At 58.8% G+C, this 22,680-nt stretch overlaps 8 protein-coding genes across 8 annotated transcripts; 2 read left to right on the top strand and 6 right to left on the bottom strand.

Moving 5' to 3' along the window:
• Positions 1-9: 9 nt before the first annotated feature.
• On the bottom strand, positions 10-3,650 carry SPT5 (uncharacterized protein; the record flags this gene model as incomplete). Its single annotated transcript, XM_060600804.1, has 5 exons — positions 10-3,216; positions 3,249-3,395; positions 3,430-3,440; positions 3,495-3,516; positions 3,573-3,650. 5 exons carry the CDS (start codon positions 3,648-3,650, stop codon positions 10-12), a joined length of 3,465 nt encoding a protein of 1,154 aa, XP_060457361.1.
• Positions 3,651-5,092: 1,442 nt separating this feature from the next.
• Positions 5,093-6,252, bottom strand: CcaverHIS019_0409150 (uncharacterized protein; the record flags this gene model as incomplete). Its single annotated transcript, XM_060600803.1, has 3 exons — positions 5,093-5,680; positions 5,718-6,134; positions 6,166-6,252. The coding sequence occupies 3 exons, from the start codon at positions 6,250-6,252 to the stop codon at positions 5,093-5,095; spliced, it is 1,092 nt and encodes a 363-aa protein (XP_060457360.1).
• Positions 6,253-6,953: 701 nt separating this feature from the next.
• On the top strand, positions 6,954-7,942 carry MRPL2 (uncharacterized protein; the record flags this gene model as incomplete). Its single annotated transcript, XM_060600802.1, has 3 exons — positions 6,954-7,044; positions 7,193-7,294; positions 7,596-7,942. 3 exons carry the CDS (start codon positions 6,954-6,956, stop codon positions 7,940-7,942), a joined length of 540 nt encoding a protein of 179 aa, XP_060457359.1.
• A 202-nt stretch (positions 7,943-8,144) lies between these two features.
• Positions 8,145-10,190, bottom strand: CcaverHIS019_0409130 (uncharacterized protein; the record flags this gene model as incomplete). The annotated part of the gene is made up of 3 exons (XM_060600801.1): positions 8,145-8,281; positions 8,362-9,703; positions 10,080-10,190. The coding sequence occupies 3 exons, from the start codon at positions 10,188-10,190 to the stop codon at positions 8,145-8,147; spliced, it is 1,590 nt and encodes a 529-aa protein (XP_060457358.1).
• A 599-nt stretch (positions 10,191-10,789) lies between these two features.
• On the bottom strand, positions 10,790-12,154 carry rhp51 (uncharacterized protein; the record flags this gene model as incomplete). Its single annotated transcript, XM_060600799.1, has 10 exons — positions 10,790-10,829; positions 10,864-10,992; positions 11,027-11,112; positions 11,148-11,277; positions 11,314-11,522; positions 11,557-11,612; positions 11,657-11,695; positions 11,728-11,838; positions 11,873-12,017; positions 12,065-12,154. The coding sequence occupies 10 exons, from the start codon at positions 12,152-12,154 to the stop codon at positions 10,790-10,792; spliced, it is 1,035 nt and encodes a 344-aa protein (XP_060457357.1).
• A 1,300-nt stretch (positions 12,155-13,454) lies between these two features.
• Positions 13,455-15,947, top strand: CAC2 (uncharacterized protein; the record flags this gene model as incomplete). The annotated part of the gene is made up of 6 exons (XM_060600798.1): positions 13,455-13,480; positions 13,562-13,736; positions 13,773-14,169; positions 14,207-14,303; positions 14,337-15,434; positions 15,470-15,947. The coding sequence occupies 6 exons, from the start codon at positions 13,455-13,457 to the stop codon at positions 15,945-15,947; spliced, it is 2,271 nt and encodes a 756-aa protein (XP_060457356.1).
• Positions 15,948-16,620: 673 nt separating this feature from the next.
• On the bottom strand, positions 16,621-17,934 carry CcaverHIS019_0409100 (uncharacterized protein; the record flags this gene model as incomplete). Its single annotated transcript, XM_060600797.1, has 1 exon — positions 16,621-17,934. One exon carries the CDS (start codon positions 17,932-17,934, stop codon positions 16,621-16,623), a length of 1,314 nt encoding a protein of 437 aa, XP_060457355.1.
• Positions 17,935-20,306: 2,372 nt separating this feature from the next.
• Positions 20,307-22,448, bottom strand: MPG1 (uncharacterized protein; the record flags this gene model as incomplete). The annotated part of the gene is made up of 12 exons (XM_060600796.1): positions 20,307-20,345; positions 20,389-20,481; positions 20,878-21,054; positions 21,093-21,196; positions 21,238-21,334; positions 21,393-21,694; positions 21,757-21,886; positions 21,924-21,951; positions 22,108-22,115; positions 22,161-22,199; positions 22,315-22,362; positions 22,443-22,448. The coding sequence occupies 12 exons, from the start codon at positions 22,446-22,448 to the stop codon at positions 20,307-20,309; spliced, it is 1,071 nt and encodes a 356-aa protein (XP_060457354.1).
• Between the last annotated feature and the right edge of the window lie 232 nt (positions 22,449-22,680).

Genomic DNA, 22,680 nt, shown 5'->3' with positions numbered 1-22,680 from the left:
ATCTCTCTCCTACTCGTATTCCCGCCAGATACGCGCCAAGTCCACCTCCTCAATGAGGAGCGGCACGACGTCACTCGCATCCTGGTCGAGAAGCCAGACATCGTCGTTCTTGTACTGCGTGCGTCGCTGGGTCCCGCGGTGGTCACCCGCAATCGCAATGACAGTCTGCCCCGACCCGTCCGGCCGGACGGGGATCAGGTACTCGGGAGCAATCTCGACCGGCTCGCTCTCCTCGGCGCCACTCACAACGTAGCAGCGCAAGTTGTTGCCCACAGCGTCGTCGATGCCCAGAATCGCGTCGTCGTACGCGCCACGCTGGAAGTGACGAGGGTTGCGTGTGTCGGCGTGCTGGGAAGGACCGACACGTACCAGGACGTTGCGGAAGTCGAGGGCCCAGTCCCAACCCCTGCCTTGGTCCATTTCGGGCATCGCACCGCCGCCGCTCACGTAAGGAGTGGGCGCACCGAAGGGTGTCGGGCCGCCCATGCCGCCTGGTGTTGGTGCAGACAGGCCGTATCCTGGAGTCGGGGCTGAGAGCGCCGCGCCAGGTGTGGGAGCCGATAACCCGGCACCGGGCGTTGGGGCAGAGTACGGCGTGGGCGCGCTGAACGCAGGGGCAGGTGTGGGAGCGGAGAGAGCGGCGCCTGGGGTGGGTGCTGAGTACGAAGAGGGTCCAGACCAGGGAGTAGGAGCAGACACGGGCTTGGCCGGGCCTGCGTCGTGGTAGACACCAGGTGTGGGTGCCGAACTGTATGGGTTGGGCGTCTTCCCACCTCCGCCATACCCAGGCGCAGGTGTGCGACCGCCAGCAGCGCCGTACCCAGGCGCAGGAGTGCGACCGCCAGCAGCGCCGTACCCAGGAGCAGGTGTGCGGCCACCAGCACCTGCGCCGGACCAGCCAGGGGTTTTGCCGCCGCTACCAGCCCAACTAGGAGTCTTCCCGCCCGCGCCGCCGAACCCAGGCGCCGGCGTCTTGCCACCAGCGCCCCACGCACCGCCAGGAGTCTTACCACCCGCAGCATACGGGTTGGGGGTCTTGCCCATGCCCATTGCGTAGGGATTCGGCGTCCGCCCAAACTGCCCGCCTGGTGCGGGAGTGCGACCGCCGTTCATTGCGCCGTACGGTCCAACATCGTAACCACCACCACCACCACCACCGCCGCCGTAGCCGCCGCCGCCGCCACCGCCACCACCAGACTCTAGCGGGTAGGTGACTCCCGACCTCGGGTCCTTCCGCTTGAGCCACGCTGTCGACACTGTGATGATCTTGTTGCTTGTCTGCAACTCGACACGCGCCTTGTCCGCCCCGACCACGTCCTTGATCGTGCCCAGCAGACCTTTAGAGGACCCACGTGTGACGACGACTGGCGTGTTGATGATCTTGCGGTTACCAACGCTGGGCGGTGGAGGCATGAGACTCGCACCGCCAAGAGGAAGCTGAGCATTGAGCGCAGGGTTCATCTTCGTCAAGTCGGCCGAGACCGACTTGGGCGTCACGGAAACGAGCGCTGTCGAACGCGCGACAAAGACACCGTTGTTCTCTGCGTACTCGCGGTTGTGGAGGAAGACGAAGAGGGAGCGCGAGATGTTGATGACCTCACCGCGGCGGTTCTCACCGTCGACCTCCTTCATTGCGTCGCCGACCTTCATTTCGTTGCCAGTCGAGTCTGTCGCGACGGCAAAGCGGGCGTTGTCGCGACGCAACGTCACCTCGTTGGTGCCCACGAGGCGGCCGAGGCCGTTCTGGTCGACAATACGGAGGTTCTTGCCCTCAATCTTGGTCACAACGGCTGCAGTTGTTGAGTCCAGCATAACAAGGTCGTGTACCTCAAAGCGGCTGAGCGTCGCAGTCGCCGTCGAACTAACATCCGCCGCTTTGCGCACGTCCTTCGAGAACGCGCGGATCTCCTCGCGGTTCTGGTTGGAAAGGATGGTAACGACGTCACCCTTCACGTCGACAATCATACCCGCGACGTCCGCGTTCTTGCCAGCCATGATCCTGACATGCTCACCAACGTCGAACTTTTTGCGCACACTGGACGCGGGCACCTCGACGACCTGGTCGTGGATGGCACCACCGATAGCACGGATCGAAATGGTGTCGCCGGAAATGGTCTCGACAGTACCGTACATTCCAGCCAGTTCGCCCTCGTACACCTCAACCTGGTCGCCAGGGGAGAGGACACCCGCAGAGACGTTGCGATTTGCGTCGGCAATGGTGGAGAGGTCGAGCTTACCCGTGCCCGAATCGTCCCCTGCAAACTTGGACACCTCCTCGAGCGTTGGTTGCACTCCCTCCGTGGCGAGGAAGTCGATCTTGATGTCTTTGACGCAGAAGCCGTCAATGTACTCCTCTCCATCGAAACCATAAGAGCCACCACTCGATCGGACGTTACCACGGCCGTAAACGCGCTTCACGTCGTCGTAGTTGAAGAGGCGCTGAGGTGGACGCAGCGTGCCACCGAGGCCCTTGGCGTTGCGGTCGCGGCCTTCCCTAGGCGTAAGGTCGATACGGGGAATAAACTTGACGCCGACGACGCCACTCGTGATCTGGTCGACATCAATAACCTGGGCGAGATCGCCAGTGTACTTGCTGCGCTTCAGGCGGACCCACATGCCGGGCTGGAGGTTGATCTCCTTCTTCTTGATTCGAAGAAGCGGCGCCATCTCCTCGATTGGGATAAGCTGGATACCACGCGAAAGGTACACGCCCACGATGCCGTTGACGGCGTCGTGCACAGCCGACGAGGTGCGCGCCTCGAGAAACATGAGACCGGGGAGGGAGTCACGGTAGAACGCCGAGGACACGTCAATGTCGCCGCCCTTCTGCTTGGCCTCGAACACCTTGCGGAAGATGGATACCGTGATGTTGCGCTCGCGTCCGGGCTTGACGCGGATCTGCCAGAGGCTTGGGTCGTTGACGCCAGGCATAAGGAGGCGCTGCGGCACCTGGTCGCTGTCTGCGTTGTACCGAGCCTGGCGGCGGTGGCGTTCCTTGAGCGCGGCAACCATCTCTTCAACATTATCGTCCTCCTGGCGGTGGAGGTTGCGGTTCAGCGTGCGGTGGTGGATGTCGTCGGTGGCTCCGATCTCAGACTCCTCGATGAACTCGCGGACATCTCCGTAGTCGTCATCCTCGTCTTCCTCCTCTTCGTCGTCGTCGACAACGGCCTCGACATCGAGGAAGCGGTTGGCTGGCTTGCGGTGTGTGCGATGCTGGGATGAGCACGGCCGGTGAGATATCGTACCTTCTTGCGTGGGGCCGCCTCCTCGTCATCCTCGTCCTCTTCATCGTCCTCGTCATCCTCGTCCTCCTCGTCATCATCGTCATCATCGCCACCCTCATCGTCTCCTCCTCCTTGGTGCTGGTGCATGGGGACAGGCTCCATTTCATCCTGAGGTCAGCTTGTTCCAGATTGGAGGGCTTACCTCGCTCTCCTCTGTAAAAGCACCGCATCAGTATGTGTCCGTGGCCACTCCTCTATGCTACTTACCGTCCGGGTCAGCAATGCGCGCCTGTCTGTCAGCTCGTTCCCCCATGGGTCCATTGTGCCGACGAGGTGGTGACTCACACGCTTCTTGGGGCGCTGGACCTCGATTTCGTCGTCAGACCCCACCTCCGAGGTGTACCGCTCTTCGTCGTCCGACATGGTAAGAGGGTTTTAGGACGGATGAGGGATGAGGGATGAAGAAGAATGGCAAGATGAGAGATGAGTTAATATAGGATGTCTCGACATAATCTCAATGGCGGCGCATGGCGGCAATAGCATCAGTATGGTATCAGGGACCTGTCAGATGGTAAGGTATTTGACACGCCTATTTTTCGGAGGTGGCTGCAGAATTCATCCCAGTCACGCCTAAAACTGTCCACCATTCAAACGTCAAACGCTCAAACGTCCAAACGTCCAAACAATGCCACCAGCTGCATGCCATGCATGCGCTCATGTACAAAGGCGCACTGCTATTCAGTTACTTGCATGTAGCTGTTCCATGTTGGACCTTGCTAAAACTCTGCTTGCGGCATGTTTCGACGACTTTATCCAGTAGACCCAAACAACGCCACATTTGACATTTGGATCCAGGTGGCGGCTCGACCCCCAAGGGCAAATGGCAGACACTGCTAGCAGTATGCAGACTAGATGCTACACGTCACTACTGAGGCGGATTGGGCGTCTGGGGAAACGGAAAGAGGCAGAACATACAGACAACGCGGCCCTCATGGTTAACCCACGGGCGGCAGTGGCCTGCGTGAGCGTCCAACGGGGCTGGAGGGGGTGTGGGTGGAGATGCCGAAGTGGAAGGAGAGAGAGAGAGAGAGAGAGAGAGAGAGAGAGAGAAGGAAAGCTCACGACCGCGGTTGAACGTATCATTGTCACCGCCGCATCCGATAGACGACATGGTGGTGGTTGGACTCTAACATCAGCTAGACCAAGATGGACTCACTTTAGGAGACGTAGCTCGCGTGTGACGAGAAAGCGAGGCAGCTCCAATGCGGTAGCAGCGAGGGTAGACATGAAGTGTTGAGCCGCTCGAACTGATTTGTGTTATTTCTACCCTCTCGAGAGCTGCGGCCACTCCAGGCATCTCGGAGGGGGTCGTATCGTTCGCGTCTTCGTCGCGTCCAGCAGATCACGCCCGAAGGAGCAAACATCTTTTAATGTTCCCGAGCTTGTGGAGGCGTTTCTACGTCATGCCATTCCGGATATCGTTTCTGGGAGCGTCTGGAGTCTTCTGCTGGGTTGCATGGTTGGTGATGTACTCAAGACGTCCCCAACAATTAGATTCGTGGAAGCTGGCGAGCGACGCTAGATGCATTCGCGGCCAGCTCCTGCTTGAGGAGGTGGTGAGGTCGAGCTATAAGAAGTAGGCGACGCGTCACGTCTCCGACCGCACAAAGCACAAGAAGATACATTCCGACTATCTGAGTACAACTAATCGCCATGCGTCCCTTCTCTGAAGCTCCGAAGTCGAAGCGGGTCACGCCGTGTCCGTCCTTATACTCGAGCGGACCATGCCTCCGCCCTACCTCTTCCCCTGGAACCCACTCCGTCCACTCCCAGCACGACCGGCGCTTCTCTCCTTCCCGGGTATGTCACGGCCGCCACACGAGGAAGTACCCGGGGGTAGTGATCTGGCTCCACCGCGCTAGTTCGACCACTCTCTGTCCCCCCTCATGATACCTCTCAACCTCATACACGCGGTTCATGCTCCCGATCTGTTCGACGACGGGCATGCGGGCGGCAACAGCTGCGAGCTGTTCGCGGCTAGGCCGGGCCGATTCGGGAGCGTTGGCGTGGAAGATGCGTATGCCTGCCTCAGAGAGGGCCGGACATTTCAGGGCGGAAGGGGAGTCGAGGCACACGTACAGCTCGTCCAGGTAGGGAGCGGCTGCGAGGATGGTGCCAAGCCCCTCAGTATCGATTAGGAGGTTGAGGAGGGCTAGGCGGGTGAGAGGGGTAAAGTCGACTTCTGCTTGCAAAGCGGCGAGGGCGTAAGGAGATAGGACGCGTTGGCGACGCTCGTCGGTGCCCGTGAGGTTTAGTTCTAGGGCGCGGAGTGGCATTGGACGGAGGACAGGCATGTCGCTCGCTTCCAAGACGGAGTGTTTTGGGGCGGGGAAGGAGAGCGAGAATGTCGAAAGGACAGGCATCGATGGCGCGTCCGTCAGGTCTACTAGGCCCTGGGGTTAGCTGATCTTTCGTGCAAAGTCAGCTCACAGAGTGGGGCGCAGCGTCGAGCACAAGTTCTTCGAGACCTCGCGCCTCTTCCAAAACAGCATAGACGCCCTCTCTCGTGACCTTGGTATGCCCGACTAGCTGTAGTCGCTTCAACTGCCCCAGAAACGGGGACAGATCCTTCAATAGGGCATCGTTGATAATGTTGAAGCTCCGACACACGAGGGCGAGACCCCATAGCCCGCCGTTCGTGCGGGCGTCGAGCTGTCGTGCGATGGCTGGGAGGACGGCGCGGAACGTAGGATCGGGCATCATGATTCGCAGATCGCGTAGGGATGGCATGTGGCCTAGGAGGGAGGGGTCGAAGAGACGCATGCTGTGGCCTGACAGCTCGAGGTGTTCCAAGGCCGGGAGGCGAGTGATGACGGCGAATAGCTCGGTGGAGAGGGAGCGGTCGCGCTGGGGTTAGGGGCTATGGGAGGGGACTCACTGTCCAAACTAGCCGTGTGAGATTCCGCATATGGCGCAGCGCCTCAAGGATCATATCCTCGAGCAAACTCCTCGACTCGCCCTGCATGTCGAGTGGAAAGAACCGTATATCTTTATCAGCCTACTCCTTCCAAACTCACCCAGGGACGCAACAGAATCGCACAGCTCCGGCCGTCCACTTAGCGTCTCGAACAACCGTACGAGTTTACGCTTCGGCGCGTCCTCCCATGGCCGAACCCAAATGTCGCGATACAGTCTCCGGCTACAAACCCTCGCCCATTCTGAGCATACCCGCGATGCGGCTGCCAATTCCCGCGGGTGGGCTAGATGTGAGAGCACTTCTGGTACGAGTTCTGGATACTCGAATAGGCCGGAGAGGGGTGATATCTCTTCATTGCAGGGGGCCGGGAGGGTTAGGTGCGCGTCGTGCGGCGGCGGGGAGGGTGGGTGGAGGGGCGCTGAAGGGCCGCGTTGGCGCCAGTGCGAGGCGCGGTCGAAGATACGGTCTAGACCTAGGGGGCGGGGTTGAGGGTCGTATGTCGGTAGTGCGTCGGAGATGCTTCTTTGTTCGTCCATGGTCAGCTGTTGAGGTCGGAATGGGGGCAAGAGATCAAGAGAGGGGTTGGAGGATATGGGCTTGGGGCCGGATAACCTCCACCAGTGGATTCAGGTGGAGGAGTGTAGATCCACGTGGTTTTGGTCCCGCTGTATCCAAAAGATCCGATCTCCTCCTCACCTCACCGAAATCGCTTCAACTAAAAGACATCAACGACGACGACGACGACGACAATGTTCGGCCCGATCCTATCCCGCACATCAGCGCTCGCTCGCGCATCACTCGGCGCCGACCTCCGCCAGGAGCTGTTTGCCGGTCCTTCAGGTGAGTCGGCGCCTGGCCTAGCTCTTTCCAGTGCTGGCCGCAAAGCGACTGGTGGTGGACGCGGCTGCAACATTCAACGAGTTGAATGACAGCAACGACACTCCGCCCGCCTGGACCGGAGCTTGAGAACATTAGTGGCTGACCCCAGGCCTCCAGATCCAGATCCGTACGGCCACGAAGCGCGGTGGTGGTTCATCGCGTAACGGTCGTGACTCGAGCGGCAAGCGGTTGGGTGTCAAGAAGTTCACTAGTGCGTCACTCAAAGAAAGGGGAAGGGGAAAAGGGGGGGGGGGGAGGGCAATGGGGGGAGGGCAAGGTGGGGAGGGCCCCCCGGTGGGCGCACGGTGTGACTTGCAATCAATTTGAATTGTCGTGTGGTGGGAGGAAATGGACTGCCCGGCTGGCCAAGTGACATCCTTTGGTGCGCAGTAAACCGTCTGGGATGGCGAGCTCAGCCGAGCCCACTTCTGAGCTCGCTTGTTTCCCCTCCTCCTTCCCCAAACACCCTCCTCTCCCTCACTCGCTTCGCTCCGCTCCGCTCCTAACGTCAGACGAATACGTCCTCCCCGGCCAGATCCTCGTCCGCCAGCTCGGCTCGGGCATCCGTCCCGGCCAGCACGTCGGCATCGGCCGCGACAACACGCTCTACGCCCTCGAGCCGGGGTACATCAAGTTCTACACCTCCTCCATGCCGTACCCTCACCGCGCGATCGACTCGGTCGCCCAGGCAGCCAAAGATGCCGCCCGCCCGAACGTCAACAAGCCCCGCGGCGTCAAGCAGTTTATTGGCATCGTGCGGGCCAAGGAGGACACGCTGCCCCGTGACGAGAGGGCGCTGGGCCGGGACAGGCGGTTCTGGGGGTGGCCGAAGGAGGTCAAGACCGAGGTTGAGGTCTAGATCGAGGGGTTAGACACTACTCATGCATGTATTGGACAACGTGACGGCTGCGGGATATGGTAACTGCTGTCCTTCCTAGTGATTTGACATCAGGCGGTCAGTGCTATAGGGCACTAACACTCTGCTCATCACGCCAGTGTCCATACTCAATGGATCTATGAAAGGAGTGTACTCGCCCGGGGTGGGCTGTCTAATGGGATGGCTAGTAGCCACGGAGGTTGCGGTAGTGCTTGATCTTGACAGCCTCGGGCTTAGACGACTGCGGCGCCTGGTCCTCCCAGATGGGGTCGACGTCGGGTCCGTCAAGGTCACCAGCTCCGTCCCATCCCCAGCACCAGACTGCCGTCAGCTAACCTTCGCGCCACTCAGCACCAACGTCCATCCACCACCACCCGCTTCGCTCATGGTGCTCAACTCACCTGACTTGGGTCCTGGCTTGAAGTCCAACTCGAGGTCCTCTTCCGGAGTAAACAGTCGGTCGTGTGGGCCGTACCAGCTTCGGTCCTGGGGATCCGAGCGCGGGTCGTCGGGCATCCCACCAAGGCGCTTGTATCCACGGATAGCCGTCAAGTTGCGGCGCTCGGGGTGGATGATGTCGTATACCTTCTTGTCATATGCAAGCTTGACGCGCGGCACCATGATGATGCGCCCGTACCCCATGGCCCAGTAATCGTTGCAGATGAGCGAGCACTCGGACGCCGAGCACTCGTCTTCTGTGAGCTCGGCCATGCGGAACTTGACGGGCATGGCCTCGTAGAACGGAGCTGGGTCCAGGACGGCCACGCCGTTCCAGCAGCTCTGGACCTGGACGGGCAGGTGGCGCTGAAAGCGGTGCGAGCTCTCCGAGTGGCGGAAGACCTGCTCGAAGGGAGCGTTCTCCAGCGCCGTGCCATTCAGGTCACGGGCAACCCAGTTGTCGTAGAAGACCGGCGAGCCGATCTCGTCGTGGTACATGTAGTCGGCGGCGCAGGTGATGCCGGCGTTCTGCCTCCGGCTCTGCCAGATGAGCTCGAGCAGGTCATCGACGCAGGGCAGGATATCGTTCATGAACACGATCGAGTCGTAGTACTCCCCCTGGTCGCGGAGCTCGTGGAGCGGCACCATGGCAGAGTTGCGCACCTCGGCGAGGTACTCGATACGGTGGTTGAACTGGCCACGGGTACGCGCAGACGAACGGATAATCACGTTCATCCCGACAGAACGGCACAGTGCGTCGAACAGTCGGAGTAACGCTTTCGTCTGGTCCTTGGATCCGTTCTCGTAGATTGACACCATGACGTTGTGGTAGCCCAGAATGGCCGCCGCCTTGAACAATGTTGAGAACAGATCCGGGATAATGTCAAACGACTCGTACAGGTTGATTGCGAAGAAGTACTTGTGGTCGTCTGGCCCCTGCAGAGACATGAGGTTGCGCGCGAGCACGTCACGCCGAGTGAATCGCGAGTCGTCAAGCTTGAGCTGCTCACGGTCTTTGGTGGACGCGCCACCGCCAAGCAGCCCAAAGAGTCCGCCACCAGACCGCCAGCCCGTCTTGTGTCCGATCAACTGTTGGTACCGCTCCTTGGCCTGCTCGACGTATAGCCTCTGCGGGTTGCGCGTGCACTCGCGCGTGTGCTTCGCGCTAATCGTGCCCAGGAGCTTGAGGATGCGCAGACGCTGGTCCATGTTCGGCAACGAAGTGATCTTGCCAATCCGACCGCCAGTCACAGCGTTGGGGTACAAGCTGCTACCGCCGCCGGGTTGCCATTGTGGCGGGGTGCGCTGGGATGAGGAACGACGAGCCAAGAGAAGAGCGCCGGGGGAAAGGGAGGGTGGCCGAGTGGGAGGAGGGAAGGTAGGGATGGGGGAGGGGGAGGGAGAGAGAGAGGGAAGAGAGAGCGGGTGAGGCAGAGTAATGTGCGATGGGTCGCGGCGAATGCAGTGTGCGAGGAGGGACAGATTCACCGAAGTGGGGCAGTGGGATGAGGGACACACGGCGGGGGGTGCAAAGCAGCCAGTCGTCGATGAAGGATGTTTAGGGGATAACAGATCGAATGACCAGCGCGACCGGAGTGGAGTTGGAGTAGGAATATGGAGCGTGTACAACATAGCAAAAACGCGTGCGTCAGCATCAACCCACAACAACAAAGCAACGCACCTCTCCTTGCCTCAAAAGTGACGCAACGAGCAGTCCAACAAGCACACCGATGAGCAGCGAGCCAGCGCTTGGTGCGCGCTTCCACAGTGATGAGGAGGAAAGGGGCCGCATCGCTAGGTAGGTCGTAGTGGTCGTGAGACGCGACTGGGGCGAAGAGGAAGGGGGGGAGGGTGTTCTGAGTGTTCGAGTGGTGTTCGAGTTTGTTATTTTAAGGATGGAGATGGGAGAGCATGGGAGAGTTGAATGAAATGAAGTGAATGGGTTGTCGGGGTGAATGGGTTGCAACGCCGAGTTGGTTGAGGTGCTGGACGTGTGTAGGAGACACACCAAGTACGAGTTCAGGTTTCACGGCTGGGCCACATTCAAAGTACTCCAAGTGCTCACGTTCCTTTAGATTCAAGGGATCCCTTTGATCCGTGAATATACTTGTTCCCTGAGGAGGAATACCAAGTGCCTAGGGAGTTCGTCGGTTCCTTGGCGGGAAATAGGGAACGGGACCAAATTAACTTCACTCTACAGATCCACGTACCCAAGCTAACCACGGAGATCTGCAAAAAAGTTGGAGACCACGAACCTGACTTGTCTAACACCTGAGAGCGCGATGGATCATAGCCCTTGTCGCTTTTTAATCCCACATGTACACACAAACCGTACTATAATATAACAGCTACACATGCCAAGCCAGAGGGTACCACAGGTTAGTAGTTTCACTACTCCTTCAACTCCTCTGGATCGCCGATACCGTTCGCGCTAGTGTCAGTTTGCTCAAAACAGCTCAACTCACTTGATGGCGAAGATGCCTTCGGCCTCTGGTAGGCATGGGCTGTCAACGATGCGGCAGACACGCGATGAGCCTCGTCCCTTGCGCAACGACAGACGCGTCGTAGACGCGTGGGCCATGATGTTACCACCACTGATAGTCAGCCATGGCCGCGTCAGTAGCTTACATGGGCTTCTTGGCATCGGCTTGTGCGAACTGGCCTCCGTCTACCTGTGCCACGACCTGGTTGGTGACGACGACCGCGACGCCGAACTGCTGTCAGAAAGAGACGCCCACGTGGATCTTACCTCGTCGGCCAGTCGCATAAGTGTACGCAGAAACTTGGCGAGATGCATCTGTCGTGCGCTCAGCTCGCCACGACCAGAGAAGTCGGTACGGTAGAGCGACGTGCAAGAGTCGACTATCAAGAGAGAGAAACTGCCGTTAGCTCATGTATGAGAGTCGTGAGCTCACCGAGACTCAGCCATCATAGCGCTCGCCTGGACAAGGAGCTGCATCTGGTGGTCGGCGTTGTATGCACGGGCATAGGCGACGTTGTCGAGCACCTCCTCGCCGTTGAGGCCATAGCGCTCAGCCACGGCGAGCATGCGAACAGGGCGAAAAGTTCCCTCAGTGTCGATGTAGAGGCACTTGCCCTCACCGCCGCCCATCGAGACAGGGAGCTGATGTCAGCTGCAATGCGGATAATGGGCTCACCTGACATGTGACCGCGAGCGTGTGGCAGATCTGCGACTTGCCAGTGCGGAACTCGCCTGATGTCAGCCGACGACCCAAAGAGCCTCGTAACGTAACATACCAAACAGCTCAGTAATCGCGCCAGTCTCGATACCGCCAGCTGTCAGCTTCAGGATCAACCGTCAAGCTCACCGCCGAGGATAGTATCGAGGCCCACAGACCCCGTGGTAATGTGCACGAGCTCAGAGCGACGGTGGTGGATCTCCGTGGCGGTCGTAAAGCCCATCGGAACAAGCTTGCATGCTAGTCATCAGCGCCACCCCAACCTTCCCCCTACCCTCAGCGAGGATCTTGTCGGCCTTGGCCTCGGAGATGCCCTTGATGGTGCACAATTGTTTCTTGGGCGTGAATGCGACGGCCTCAATGGTGTGTAGGCCAGCTTCCGCCAGCTTTGCGCAATCCTGCGTCGAAATGCCGTATTCCTGTGTGTCAGCGAGCGCCTACACTCTGGGGGAAGGAGACAACGCACGGCAAGCTTGGCCACCACCATAGGGCCGAGGATCTCAAACTGATCCTCCTCACCCTCCTGCGCTGCGAATGGGTCGTGCTCGGCGCTCATTGTCAATGTGTTGGTGGCAAAGGTGAAGCAGGTGAGGTATTCAAGTATGATCAAGTGGTTACACTGGCTAAGTGGGCGGCGGTGATTTGTTTTGAAGTTGGTTAGGCGCGTCCGAGCGCCAGTTGACGTGTGCACTACTCAGGCACCATTGCAGTTGACCGGACTGGCCCGATTTGGTCCCGCCTGCCAGTGCCTGTATTGGCCCTGGTGCTGTGGGCATTAGGGTTACCAGGGGGATTAGAAGGGTTTGTATTGGGAGTGAGATTCTAATCGGCGATCCTGGTCAATTCACTTCCGATGAAAGGGCTGTAGGTGGCTTGGCAGAACAGTGACATCAGGAGCACCACCATCTTGGGGTTGTCAAAGGCCGGGAACGACGTAGTGTCCAACAATGTAGATATGTGATGATAGACGGAATACTCGAAGTCGACTGTGAGGTGCATCTCGGACGGACCCAGGCGTCGTGGGTCTGTCACCCACCAAGCGCCTTTAGATCCAGTTCTGAGAGTTTGAGAGTGTGAGATCGAGTTCCCCGACAGCCCATGGATCGTATCGACAAGAACACTGAATGAGGCCAGGTTCACAGCTCCGAGGCTGGTGATCGCCACGGACAACCCACCACAGCCCAGTTTGTTACAGAGCGTGCATTGAGCTGAGAAGCGCCTTCTCTAGGTGAAGGAGCGTATTACATAGAATGTGGATGGATGGATGGATGGATGGAAGGATGGATAGATGGATGGAAGGAAGGGGTCAACTGTGACACCCACCAACTGTGGTTAGAGGTTGAACTGAACAAACCCTCCCCTATTGCCTGCCGGCCACCCCCACCTAGCCACCCAGTCACCCTCCCGTTCCGTCTCCCCTCTCGCGAGCAATCTGACTCTCATCACTCCCAACCTTGTCCATCCTCGTCCATCATCTTTTGTCACTTCCACATCCACCCACTATCATACAGCAGCGCCTCAGCACGACACTCAACGTCCACCCAGTGTCATTCCAAACTTGCCAACCGCGGTTCCGTAACCGCTCATATCTGTTTCCGGCCAATATCGAGGAGGAATCTATCTGAGACCCTCAGTCCTCAGTCTGCACGCAGCCTACCTTACCTCCATCCGGATCCGCACAACTCACTAGATAGATCATCTACTCGAGCCCAACATTCCCCTCCTTCCTCACCTCTCCTCCACCACTTCGAAACTCCTTCCCATCGCCCGTTGGGTAGTCTTCACGCATCGCTTGAGCCCTCGCTCCGTGTGACACACCTCGCACCTCACCACCTTCCTCTGACCACTCATCAAAGATGAGGCCAAAAGTCCTCGAGATAGCGTACGTCCTTCTCATTTCGTTCCTCCCTCTTCCCAGTTCCTGTGTTAGAACCACGTACCAGACGGGTCCCGCTAACACCAGCTGGCACGAGACGCAGGCAATCTACTCGTGCGACTTTCAGCCGCTGCCGGTTAGCCAGTTGAAGCGCCTCCTTCCCGCGACCATAGAGGAGGAAGAGCGCTCCGAGAAACCACCAGCTGCCGCACCAGCCCGCGCATACCGCTTTGCAACATGCGGCGGTGACTTCAAGGTCCGGGTGAGTACCAGTGCACAGCGCGTATCTGATGGATAGCTCTGGATGATCCACCCCAATATCCCAACGGTTAACGCGGCTACGCACGCGGCCCTCACAGGACAAGAGGTCGCACCCCATCCACCACGTGTCGAGTACCTCGCCACACTGTCCAAGCACACGGCAGCGGTCAACGTCGTGCGCTTCTCGCCTAGCGGCCAGATGCTCGCTTCGGCTAGTGACGACGGAAATGTCATCCTCTGGGTCGCGTCTGACAGGCCGACGACTACGTTTGGTGAGACGCCCGAGGAGACGCCGGATAAGGAGCACTGGCGTCCTCAGAAGATGCTCCAGGTCACAAACAAGCACGTTATGGACCTTGCCTGGTCACCCGATGGCGACTTCTTCATTGCCGGCTCGACGGACAACACTGCGACCATCTGGAAGGCCTCGACGGGTGGGTCATGATGTGGGGCCCGAAGCTGACAAACAAGGAGAATGTGTGTTTGCCCTGCGCGAGCACGCGCACATTGTCCAGGGCGTGAACTGGGACCCGCTCAACGAGTACATCGCGACGCAGAGCAGCGACCGGTATGCTGAGGAGATTGCTTGAGCTGACCACAGTGCGGTCCATGTCAATACGTTCTCGTTCCGTAATGGTGTGGCCGACGTGCACCCCGTCTCGCGTCCTTCACGCATGGAGATTCGCCATTCGAGGACGCCCTCGATCCCGGGAGTGTCACGCCCATCACTGGTACGGCGAGGATCGACGACGTCCGAGGCGGGGTCTGTCGTGACCACTGCTTCTGAAATGACTGAGCAGCCTTCCGCTACAGCTGCAGGGGGAAGCCAGCCACAGCCTCCCCCTACTCCCAGTTCCATCTCTGTTCCTTCGACGCCCAACACGAGCGCAATGAACCCTCCACCACCAGGCTCTGGGCACAAGGGCACCAGCTCGCGCCGCTCTTCATTCTCCTCCCAGGCGCCAGGGTCGCCGGCTCTTAGTGTCTCGGCCCTCGGTCGCGGGCGTTCTCCCTCGCCCATCCCTCCATTGCCTGCCATGCGTGCGCCTGCTCCAGCCGTACAGTCGATAAGCCAGCGCCTCTACGGTGACGAGAGTGTGACGCGCTTCTTCCGTCGGCTGTCCTTCTCACCTGACGGCAGCCTGCTTCTCACACCGGCAGGATTAATCGAGGACCAGATATACAAAGGATCGCCACTGCTCGTTGCGCGCAGTTTGTCGCATGACGGCTCGGGCTCTGAGAGCCTCACCGCGCCTTCCCCTGCTGCTCGGCCGCGAGCAATGGACTCTGCCAAGCCAACAGTATACATCTACTCGCGCGCTAATCTCGCACGCAACCCGATCGCCCACCTTCCCGGCCACAAGACGCCAGCCGTATGCATCCGCTTCTCGCCTATATTCTACGACCTGCGGACAACGGGCACCACCTCCACCCCGAACGAGCCGAAGCAAATCACCCTCGACGCCTCCAACCCGTCGCCTATCCATGTGTCCCTGTCAATGCCACCACCTCCACCTCCCAACAAGGACAGTGAGGACAAGAGCAAGGACAGGCCCTTGGGAAGCGTCTTTGCCCTTCCGTACCGTCTCCTGTACGCTGTCGCGTGTCAGGACGCAGTGTTACTGTACGACACACAGCAGGCTGGGCCAGTCGCCATCTTCCGCGGGCTCCATTACGCGGGCTTCACCGACATTGCCTGGTGAGCTAATATCATTCATGGCAGCTGACATTCAGGTCTCCAGACGGCCAGGCCATGATGCTCTCGAGTGCGGACGGCTACTGCTCCATTGTTGTTTTCGACCTCGGTGAGCTGGGCACCATCCACCCGACACAACAACACCACCGTCAGCTGGCAGCAATTGCCCTGACACATGGTGGAGGCACCTCGGCCGCGGCGACGCCCACCCCGCACTCTCCCTCCGTATCGACGATGCGCGCGAGCCCCGCCCCGCCACGGAGTGAGCGCGAATCGTCAGTAGCTTCGAGCGCGGCCGTACCCCCGCCCCTGTTCGCTCGGCAGCGCGCTCCGTCGTCAGCAAGCAGCGTGGACCAGCCGCTCCCAACACCAAGCGAGGACGAGATGGTTGCGGCTGTGCGCCGCCCTTCGGCCGCCAACTCCGAGGCAGACGACAGCGGAAAGCGGGGAGCCGACGAGGCTGGCCAGCCGAGGAAGAAACGCCGCGTTGCGCTCCAGCACCTGGGCGCAGAGTAGGGTTCGGCACGGACGTGGCTTGTGCCGTATCATAGATGTAGCCGACAGATGTAGCATTGAAGCATTGACAGTGTGTGCCAGTTGCTTCAAGGTCCCGCGGATTACGACGTGCGCGCGACTCGTAATTGGGGAATCGCGCAACATGTGGCAACTGTCGAGTGGGAATGGTTCAATTAGATATGACGCGTCCTCGCGTAACGGAGGCGGGACAGGATGTCAACCACCTACCCAAATCTTACCAAACATGGCAGTCAGTGTCTCTCGGAGGGCACAAATGTAATGTCCAGCACGCCGTCGGCCAAAAGCGGCAGGATCGCATTTTGTCAACAGGAACAGCGCATGACGATTTCCTGATTTCGGTCATGTCGGTCATGTGCCTCACCCCGTCCTTACCGGCCAGGATGTAATTTAGTCATGTCATCTCCTTGTTTGACGGGGGTGTCAAGTGTTTCAGCCAACCCCGGGGTCTGCGTCGAAGAGTCAGCCGCTGGTAAATGGTCCCCAGCTACTCGCTCCACATTCCCACCCAGCCTCCCACTCGGTCCCATTCGTTTGCTTACTCGCTCCCTCAGTCATAGGCAACAGCAGGATGCATGCTATGCGCCACAGATGCGATGAGATACAAATGATACAAAATGTCAAGGTCCGAAAGTCCGATATCGTCCTCGTCCATCTAAATCCAGCCTGGGTTATTGGGTTCACGGGCCACAACGTCGTCCGCACTCAGCCCAGCTTCTATGCCACCAATGTACTGGCCATACTCGGCGAACGCGTCGGGCGGAGGCGAGAGGTGGTGCGTCTCGGATGCAGTGAGGCCGCCCCCAACCGTCGCTTGCACGGCTGGCTCGGATTCTTCATCGTAGAAGCTGCCGCGGGAAAAGTCCATGCCGCCCTCGTTGGAGGGGATGCCCCACGCGCCCTGGGCGGCTGCGGCGTACGCGTGGCTCGAGCCCGAGTCGTCCGAAATCGGAGGCGAGGGTCCTATCGTTGGTGCGGCAAAGTTCATGGGCGACTCCATCTGGGCGGGGCCGGCTGCCAGGGGCGAGGAGCGCGAGGGGCGGTGGCGCTTCGAAATGGGGACGGTGGCGTTCGCGGCAGCCTGGTCCGCCGCAGCGGCGCGAAGGACACCACGCTGCGAGCGCTGCAGCCATTCCTCGGCGTCGTCTGTGGGAGGGGATATGGGTGGGGACGAACCTGGGGAGGATGACGGATCGGACGAGCCGGTCGGTGGGGGCGAAGGAGGGAGAACAGGAACCGATTTGCGCTTGATAGACTTCGTCGACTTTGTGCGGGTCACAGTCGTGGGGTTGGTCTGCGACATGCGAGGTGGTGGTGCCACGGACAGGTGGCGTTGCGAAGACATGGAGCGGCGGTGCGCGTTTTGCAACATGTCCTGGTTGTGCTGGTCAATGTCTGGGCGGTCGACCATGATCTCAGTTCCCGCGATGAGCCGCGGGTCGTAGCCAGCCTGCACGTCGTATTGCCCCCCAGGAGGGAGGATCATCTGCGGCTCGTACCCGTATCCGCGTTCGCTGCTGTACAGGTCGTACTCCTTGGCCTTCATATACGTGCGGGATGGAGCGGGTAATTGCACCGAAGGGTCGAAACTCATCTCGGTTGGCGAGGGTGTCTTGAGGAATGTCCCGCTGTATATCGACGACGACGCAGAGTACTGGCTGCGCGCTTTGGCGTGCGCCATCATCTGCTTGTGCCGGCGACGTACGTACGAGCGGCGAGCCGCTTCGCGATTCTCTTCCCGATGCCGGATGTACCACAGCACGAAGACGATGGCGGCGAGGCCGGCCGCGATGCCTCCGACGAGGCCGCCCACAATAGGCCCAATGTTGATCTTGGTGGGTGTGGCTGATTCCGTGGGAGCCTGAACTGGAGGCAACGTGCTGAGGACCGTCACGATCGAGTCCCGAGCGACTCTCGTTGGCGTAGGCGTTGGCGTAGGCCCAGCGTCACCGAGGGGCTTCGGGGCCATTTTGGTGAGTTCTCAGAATAGTCGGGAGTGAACGGATCCACTACAGTTAGATACATGGACAAGAAGAAAGACAAGCCCTTGCGCCGGGCAAGGCTGTGTTCCCAGCTCAGATGGGAGGAGGTCCGTGACCCATATGCGAGCAACGAGATCATCCAGGCGGGGAATGTGCACAGTCACTCGACGCCACGCCCCTGGCTCTCAAGATCCCACGCCGCAAGCCACTTACCGATGGGAATTCAACAACAATCCTCCGAAGTGACAGGTAGCGACTTTGTAACAAGTCGCAGTTTGGTATTGTTGTTGGTGCAGCGGATGTTGTTTTCGAGTTTGGGTTATGCTTGGTTATGCTCTGGTGAAATGGCTGTCGTTGTCAAGTGGAACGATGGTCGGTGTGGGAAAGCGGGCGGAGCCGTTTGCGTGCCTGTTCCGGCGAGCTACTACAACCGTCGTGCCGTTGTTGACAGAGCGGCTTTCAACACTGTGACGTGAGGCTATGCAGTGGTCCAGTATATCCCAGTCGTGTCGGAGGCTGGGGCAAAGGGGACTGGAACCAAAGATTAGCGGAAAGAAAGGAAAAGAAGCGCGCAGTTGGCGTTGTTGTTTCGGCGTGGGGAGTGAAAGGAGGATCGGCGGAGGGTTGCGCGCAACTCAACTTGCGCTTTGACGATAACAGCCGAGCAAGGACGGAGCGCAGGGGTGGCCGGAAACGACGACGAATGAATAGAACCAAGGATCGACAGTCAAAGACCAACTGGCGCACCACCTTTTGTCACCGGATCGCGAGTGTAGAGGCGGTCTGGTGTTGCTGGTGGACACCAAGTGTGGTTGTGGTTGAGTGTGCCAATGCGCAGCTGTGATTCAGGTATGTATGTAGCCTGAATGTCGTGCGATGCAGCTGTCGCGGCGATTGAAGGAAATACACCGGAATGTAGCAGCTTGCAACTCCGTAGGAAGCGGTTTGCGGGTTGCGGTTGGCGGAGCGGAGCGGGTGCCAGAAGCGGGTGACGAGAGGACCAACCGTCCTGCAGCCTGTATCCAGAGTCAAAGTGCGAGTTGGGTGCTGTGTGAAACGGAGCAAGGGGCCAGCCGTTGAGGCCCGTGGCGACCGACTGTGGTATGGGATCTTTAGTCTAGCCTAGGAGGGGGAGGAGGGAGAGGAAGGGGCAAGACGAGCTGTATAGAACAATGGTTATGAAGAGAAGACAGGAGGGAGAAAGAGATGATGATGATGAAGGAAGGATAAGTGTTGAGCAAGTGAGCAAATGCCAGCGTTCATCTTGTTGTCAAGGTTGTATTCAAACTGGAAGTGGTGATTGACAACATGACCTCTGGATTAATACCATACTCAAAATAAACTAGTATACTGAGTTTCATATGTACTCTTTTCAGGGTATGATTCAGGTATTCTTCAGGTAATATTGCCTACCGCCACCCGTGCCCAAACTTGGCACTCATTACAAACTCATCCCGCCTCTTCCCCTCTTCCCTCGTCCCTCTTCCCTCTTCCCTCTTCCCCTCCTTTCTTTCATGACCACCAGGAAGCAAAGACATTACAGTGTGCCGGGAACAGGCACCGGGATGTTCGTTGCCAAGTAAACTATGAATGTTGAGCCTAAGCCAGACGAGATTCATGGTTCACTAGGGTCACTCCAAGTAAAGAGAGTGGAATTTGTTCGTTCACTGTCCCGCCCCAAACCCGTAGCCCGCCAGATCATGGAGCATGGATCTTCCCGGGCTTTGTCGCGCCCTGGATGGCGATATACCGTAGAAGCTCATCAGCTCACCAGATCATCAGAATATGGAAGCTTACAAGCTTAGAAGTTCATCCAGGTATGTACATTATATACGTCAGGTAGACGGGTAGACGGGACGACGTCGACGTCTTCCCCCCCTTTCCCCTACGTACAGTATTTACAATACCGTAGACTCGAAGCTACCGTAGCTTAGGTTTAACTTCTCGCTTACTCTAATATGGGTCAATCAATGTGGGTAGACAAGAAGAAATGGCGGGGTGGCTGCCTCTTACTACTGTACTTTGTGCGGCCGAGTCTCGGTTGGCAAGCAGGAACCAGAGCCGGAACGGCAACGTGAACATGTCTTTCGATCCGTCCTCGTTATCATCGTCGACCCACCTGACCAGCCCAATTCCAGGTGGCGTCTTAACGGGCATGGCTCACCTGACGCCTACCGCCTAATAATAATACTTCAACCTAGATCTCCACAGCGCGCGTCTAATATCCGATGCATTACTGTATCCTGACCCCAATGGCCGAGGAAGGAGTGAGAGAGACAAATGAGGAGAGAGGGGAGAGGGTAATGCAAACCCAGTAGTGGAGCAGTAAAGGGGTCGATTTGCCTTCAACAGGCATGCTTTACATGACAATGCGAGGCTCGGTAATGCTCGACGAGATCTGGGTCATTAACTGATGTACCGTAGATTCAGCTAAAACTTACGCTCTTGTGTGGCAGGACTGAGGCACCGTTGACATACAACTCGTCCTTGATCGAGACGTCGTCGCCGAGGACGGTAATGTTCTCGACACGGCACTAAAGTCAGCCACGCGGTCAAGAAGGCACGGTCGCGTGGAGGTTTAGAATTTGGCGCGTCCCAGCATTTGAAACAAAAAAAAAACGTGCAGAAGGGCCGGCCATGCGGCAGCACGAGGTCGATGGAGGTCGACAAGTGCTTACGCCACCACCGGCGTTGCGCTAGTGTAGGTCATGCTCCCTGGCTGTGCTGGCACACAGCTACGGATGACGTGACTGCCCAGCTCCTGCTGATCACAACTGATCATACTCGCGGGGGACGTGGTCAACGACGTGGCCCTCACTGACCCGCCGATCCCTACGACAGACCCGCCGATCTACGACGCCCAAAAGCCATGTAGCTTCCGAATCGCCGCTCACGCATCACCCTTCTCATTCCACGCGCTCAGCACTCACCCAGCGGCCAACAGTCGAGTTCCAGCCAATGATTGACGACGCGATCCAGGCGTGGTCGCGGACCTCCGCGTTGGACATGATCACGCAGCGCTGGAGACGCGCGCCCTTGCCGATCTTGGCACCCGGCCCGATAACGACGTTAGGCCCAACGAGAGCGGTAGGGTCGATCTCAGCGGTCTAGACTTGTTAGATACATTCCAGTATAAAACACTCACAGGGTCGACGAGGACGTTGCCGCCGTACACCCACTTGTTCTGGGCGGGGTCAGCGAGATCAGGCGATCCCTGCGACGTAAGGTGCGAAAGGTAGAGGCAGGTGCCTGTCGTCAGCACAGCGCGAGAAGCGACTTTAGCTACATACCCGAAATGTAGTCCTTGGGCTGACCCACGTCCATCCAGAAACCCTGGAGGTCGAAAGCGTGGAGCTGCTGGTCCGCAGCAATGGCGGGGAAGATCTCCTTCTCAATAGAGGTGGGGCGGAGCAGATGTCAGCTATTCCTCCATCTTATCGCTCACCTCGATGCGGTCAAGAATGGAAGGGTTGAACATGTAGATACCGGCGTTGATGCGGTTGCCGACGAACTCGACGGGCTTCTCGACGAAGCGGTCAATAACGGTCGACCCGGGCTTGGTGACGACGACACCGTACGCCGAGGGCTCGGCGACCTTGGTGACCATGATCGAGCCTTCGCAGCCGTGCTTGAGATGGAAGTCGCGGAACGCCTCGAAGGGGTAGGTGCAGGTGACGTCCGAGTTGAGGACAAAGAATGGCGAGTCATCCTTGCCGAGAATGTCGCGGGCGAGCGCGAGAGGGCCAGCTGGCGGGTCAGTACACGTGCGTGAATGTGCAGCAGCCCCAGCATTGTCAGAAGTCACCCACCAGTGCCCAAAGGCTCAGTCTCAACCGAAAAGTTGATCGTGATGCCGTACTCCTCCTCCGTCTTCTTGAGGACGGCAACCATGACCTCGGGGCGGTAGTTGACGGCCAGGACAATGTCCTTGACACCAGCCTGACACGTCAGCACAGCAGATTGGGAGTGAACAAACCTTGACAAGGGCCTCGATCTGGTGCAGGCTAGGAGGTCAGCAACATGCGAGTAGCGGAACGCGAGCAGAGGGTTCCAGCGGGTACAGCGGGGTGCGGGCAGACCTCCTCGCAACCCCCGGGGAGAGTTGCCGAAATAGTGCAAGCTGGGACCCCCGGCGCCCCAGACGTGTAATGTGTACATACATCATGGCCTATTGTCAGTGGCTGTTCCGGGAGGGCGGTGCGGCAGTACTTACCTTGTTGCAGAACTCGACGAGGGGCTTAGGCCAAGAGAGCTGTATGATCAGCAGGCGCGTCGCGAAACGCAGCGGTCGCAGCCAGCCGGTGCGATGCGGCAGCTACACAGCTCCTGCACCGTACATGACTAGGTTGCGGACCACGGATACTCACAGTGAGGGGCCTGAGACGAGTGCCGAAGCCGCCGACAAGAATAAGAGCGTGCACAGCTGTCAGAACGTGTCTCGGAATGCAGATGTGGGTGCTACGCTGTCGCGATCGGGCACCCGGGTAGGACTTATCTTCATTTTGGTGGTGTGAGATGCAGTGGAGAGGGGTAGGGAAGGGAGATCCGAGTGGCGTAGAGCACTGGATCAGATGGGTTTGGGGTTAGTTGAGGATGAAGAAGAATCGAGTTGTGGAAACAAGGAGGAGGAAGGTCAAGGTGCCGTTGTGCCGTGGTGAGGTGGAGAGGTGGAATCTTGGGTGGAGGACGTGGATGTTGGCTGGCGGGGGATGGCGGGAATCAGTTAAGGACAC

This window comes from Cutaneotrichosporon cavernicola (assembly GCF_030864355.1).
Source record: "Cutaneotrichosporon cavernicola HIS019 DNA, chromosome: 4".
In the NCBI taxonomy this organism is placed as follows: Eukaryota; Fungi; Basidiomycota; class Tremellomycetes; order Trichosporonales; family Trichosporonaceae; genus Cutaneotrichosporon; species Cutaneotrichosporon cavernicola.
The sequence above is the reverse complement of the archived record's forward strand: the minus strand, read 5'-3'. Positions and strand labels throughout refer to the sequence as shown.